At 56.0% G+C, this 3,614-nt stretch overlaps 1 protein-coding gene across 1 annotated transcript; it reads right to left on the minus strand.

Moving 5' to 3' along the window:
* Positions 1-8: 8 nt before the first annotated feature.
* On the minus strand, positions 9-3,562 carry LOC129676275 (COUP transcription factor 1-like; the record flags this gene model as incomplete). Its single annotated transcript, XM_055606603.1, has 2 exons — positions 3,078-3,562; positions 9-611 (listed from the first exon to the last, which is right to left on the minus strand). Coding segments are annotated over exons 1-2 (1,057 nt in total), but the record flags the coding sequence as incomplete, so codon positions are not given.
* Positions 3,563-3,614: the final 52 nt, after the last annotated feature.

Below are 3,614 nucleotides of genomic sequence, written 5' to 3' on the forward strand. Positions count from 1 at the left end.
AGGCCCGCGGTGGGGCGCGGGGGCGCGGGGCGCGGGGCCCGCGGCGCCCGCAGAGGCCTGCCCTCCCGCGGCCGCGTCCTCACCTGACGTGAACAGCACGATGGCTTTGAGGCAGCTGTACTCGGCCGAGTCGACGTGCAGCGCCTTGAGCTTCTCCACCTGTTCCTGAAAGATGCGGATGTGGTCCATGAAGGCCACGACGCGGTCCGCCGACATGGGCGAGGCGTGCAGGCCCGCGGCGGCCAGCAGCGGCGCCACGTGCAGCGGCATGGAGCACTGGGCCGCGTTGAGCACGAACAGCTCGCTCCAGGTGAGGCGGAGCAGGGCCACCTGGTCGGTGATCTGCAGGTCCGGGAAGAAGGGGATGTTGCGGGCCCACTCGACGGCGCTGAAGAGCAGGCGCGCGGCCAGCTCGCAGATGTTCTCGATGCCCATGATGTTGTTGGGCTGCATGCACTGGCTGCCGTAACGCGACGTGGGGTAGGGCTCCGCGCGCAGCAGCAGCGAGATGTAGCCTGACAGGTAGCAGTGGCCATTGAGCGGGTCCCCGTTCGTGAGCGCGTACTGGCCTGGATTGGGCTGGGTCGGAGGCATTCTTCCTCGCTGAACCGCTGACGAAAAGAAAGAGAGGAAAGAGGCAATGTGCATCCAGGGCGCTTGCGAACCTCGCCTCGCCGCAGCACGCACCCCAGCGCGAGGCAGCCCTTCCCCGCAGCCCCACGCTCCAGGAGCATCTTCTGCTGGCTCTCCCTCACAGACCACACCGCCAGGACACCTGGGGCGAGGTCCTCTACCTTCCCCGGCGACGTCTCCAGCCACAGTCCGCACCCCTGGCTCTGTCAGCCAGGGAAGAGGTAGGCCTGGCTGCAAGGCCCCTAGCTCAGGATGGCCGAGAAAGCACCACCCAACCGCCCAGCTATTAAGAAGCAACACACAGATAAATGAAACCCCATTCATCCTCCCAGAATGATACAAATCAAACTTAAAAAAAAAAAAAAAAAAGAAAGAAAGAAAGAAAAAAAAAAGTGAAACCCGAGAAAGGCTGTGGTGCTAGCCACAGGCTTAACGCTCTTGCAAACAAGCAGCCCTCACTACATAAAATGTTCCCGTAATCTCTAAAGTGCCACAGAATCATCTTGAAAAGGAACACAGGTTACATATCTCACTGACCATTGCAAGTTTTGACCACAGGCAGGCACCTCTCTCACACACCTCCTCCCTCCCGTCTTCCCTCCTCCTTGTTGCCCCATACAAAGTTCTCACCATTAAAAGCAACAGAAAATGGAAAAATTTCAAGGAAAAGTTGAACTTACAGTAGCCAAACATTATTGAAAAAAGTAGGAAATATAATTAATGTCTGTCCTGCGCCGTGCGACTGCAGCCTGCAGCCAGCTTTTGCCCAGTGAATGCACGAGCTTGCAACTGCAAAAACACTGGATTCATTAACCATCTGAATGCAAAACGTAAGCATGCTTTGAGTTCTTAAAGCTGACCAAAGTCTTTTTTTTTTTTTATGTGTATGTTTTACTTCGACAGTGCCAGCATTTTAAATTGCCATGTAAACAAAGACAACTTTGGGGGAAGTTAGGGCTACTGAACTCCCCCCACCCCCCCAAACAGATTAAAGGTCCATGTCCAGAGAGCTGTCCTCCTTCAGGCTGTGCACTCTTTTCTTTGGTTTCTAATTCCAACAAGAGTTACCGTGCAATCTATGTTCTTGAAACACAATGGATAGAACACTTTTTCTAATTATAGTTTTGAACTTGGTAGTTATTTTTCAATTAAATGGGAGCACAATTCAAAGTTGTTGTTGTTGTTTTCTTTTTTTTTTTTTCTTTTTCCTTAGATGCCTACAGAATCTCTTTGGAGCTAGAAATGAAGTCATCATATTTGCCTTCTCCTTGAGATCTGAAGGAATTCAATTTCTTTTCTTGTGGCATATAAAATATAATTTTGAAGTCAATTACAAGAAGAAGTAATCTACATTCTGCAAAATTGACTGGTTCACTAATTTGACTATAAGATATCTTTAATGATTGCCAGGAGATAAACTTTAACTATAAACCGCCAAATATATTTGTTAGAAAAGTGCTCCATCTCATGCCACATGAACACGAAGCATATCTAAATCCAACATCAAAAGTTGTGTTTAATAAAAAAACCAAACCCCATACAGCACATAGATTAAATGATGCTGAAGTTCCTGCCAGCTGCCGTCTGTGCATTACAGCCAAATCAGAAGGATCGGTAAATGCCGTTGTAAATCGTAATTTGTATGCAGTATTTAAGCAGAGGGTGGAGTTTGATGAAGAAATAAAACGAGTATCAAGCTTTAAAAATGACACTACTATGAAGGCAGGGTTCAGCCACAAACTTTCCTTTCAAAGTATAGGGGTGAAAACAAGGCCACAGCTCGGGAGGAGGCGGCCCCGGAGCCCTGAGGAGGAGAGGGAATCAGTGAACAGGCCAGAAGGCCCCCTTCCCCCCTAATTAGACCTACAAGTGCAATAAATCTCGCTCCTCTTTTCCCAGCTAAGCTTCCTAAAGGAGGGTGGCAGCTATGAATGTGGCTCAGCGTCCTGCAGCCCCGGCCTCTCCCACCATAAAGAAAGGGGACGGGGAAGCTGAAGCGGAGGGGAAAGTGGGGTGGGAGACGGCAGCAGCAGCGGCAGCCCAGAAGCAGTTTCCTGCGGGAAATAAGCACCCTGCCCAAGTTCATGCCAGCACAGCCCCAGGCACCCTCACACACGAGCGGGAGCGAGACACACGGAGCACATCCACCGGAGGAGGGGAGGGAGTCTGCGACCACAGCTCGCGAGCCGGGGACGCGGTCCTGAGCAGGCAGCGGGCGGGGTGGGGAGCCGGGAGAGGAGGCAGCGCAGGCCGGGAGGGGGAGGCAGCGGCAGCGAGCTGGGGGGGGGGGCACGCCGGGGGAGGTGAGCGGCGAGGACGGGGGAGCCCGGGCCGGCCGGGACCGCGGGAGCCCCAGCCCCGCCGCCGCGGCCACCGGGGCGAGGGAGAAAGAAAGCGCGGGGAGGCGGGCGAGCGCGGGGAGAGAGCAGAGAAGAAATATTCACCTTCCCGCCTCATGCCCACTTTGAGGCACTTCTTGAGGCGGCAGTATTGGCACTGGTTGCGGTGATGCTGGTCGATGGGACAGTTCCTGTTGGCACGGCATGTGTAAGTTAAGTTCCTGCGGACGCTCCTCTTGAAGAAACTTTTGCAGCCCTCGCAGGTGAACTGGCCGTAGTGCTTGCCGCTCGACTTGTCCCCGCACACCACGCACTCGATGTGCTGCTGGCTCTGGCCCGAGCCGGGCGGGCCCTGGCCCTTGTCCCCCGCCGCGCCGGGGGTGGCGGGAGCTCCGGGCTGGCCCGGGGTCTGCGGCGTGTGCGGCGCGCCGGAGCCCGCCTGCTGCTGCTCGCCGCCGCCGCCGCCGCGGGCCGCCTGCGCTGCGGGGTTGGGGCCGCCGGGGTTGCCCCCGGCCACGTCGTCCTGCGGATCTCGCCAGCTGCTAACTACCATTGCCATATCTTTGGGCCCGGGGAGCGCTGGGGGGGAGCCGAGCTGCTCGCCGAGGGCCGAGGGGCGCGCGGGCGCGCCGGGAGGGGAAG

Source organism: Psammomys obesus, unplaced genomic scaffold (genome assembly GCF_907164565.1).
Source record: "Psammomys obesus unplaced genomic scaffold, mPsaObe1.curated_primary_1811, whole genome shotgun sequence".
Lineage (NCBI taxonomy): Eukaryota > Metazoa > Chordata > Mammalia > Rodentia > Muridae > Psammomys > Psammomys obesus.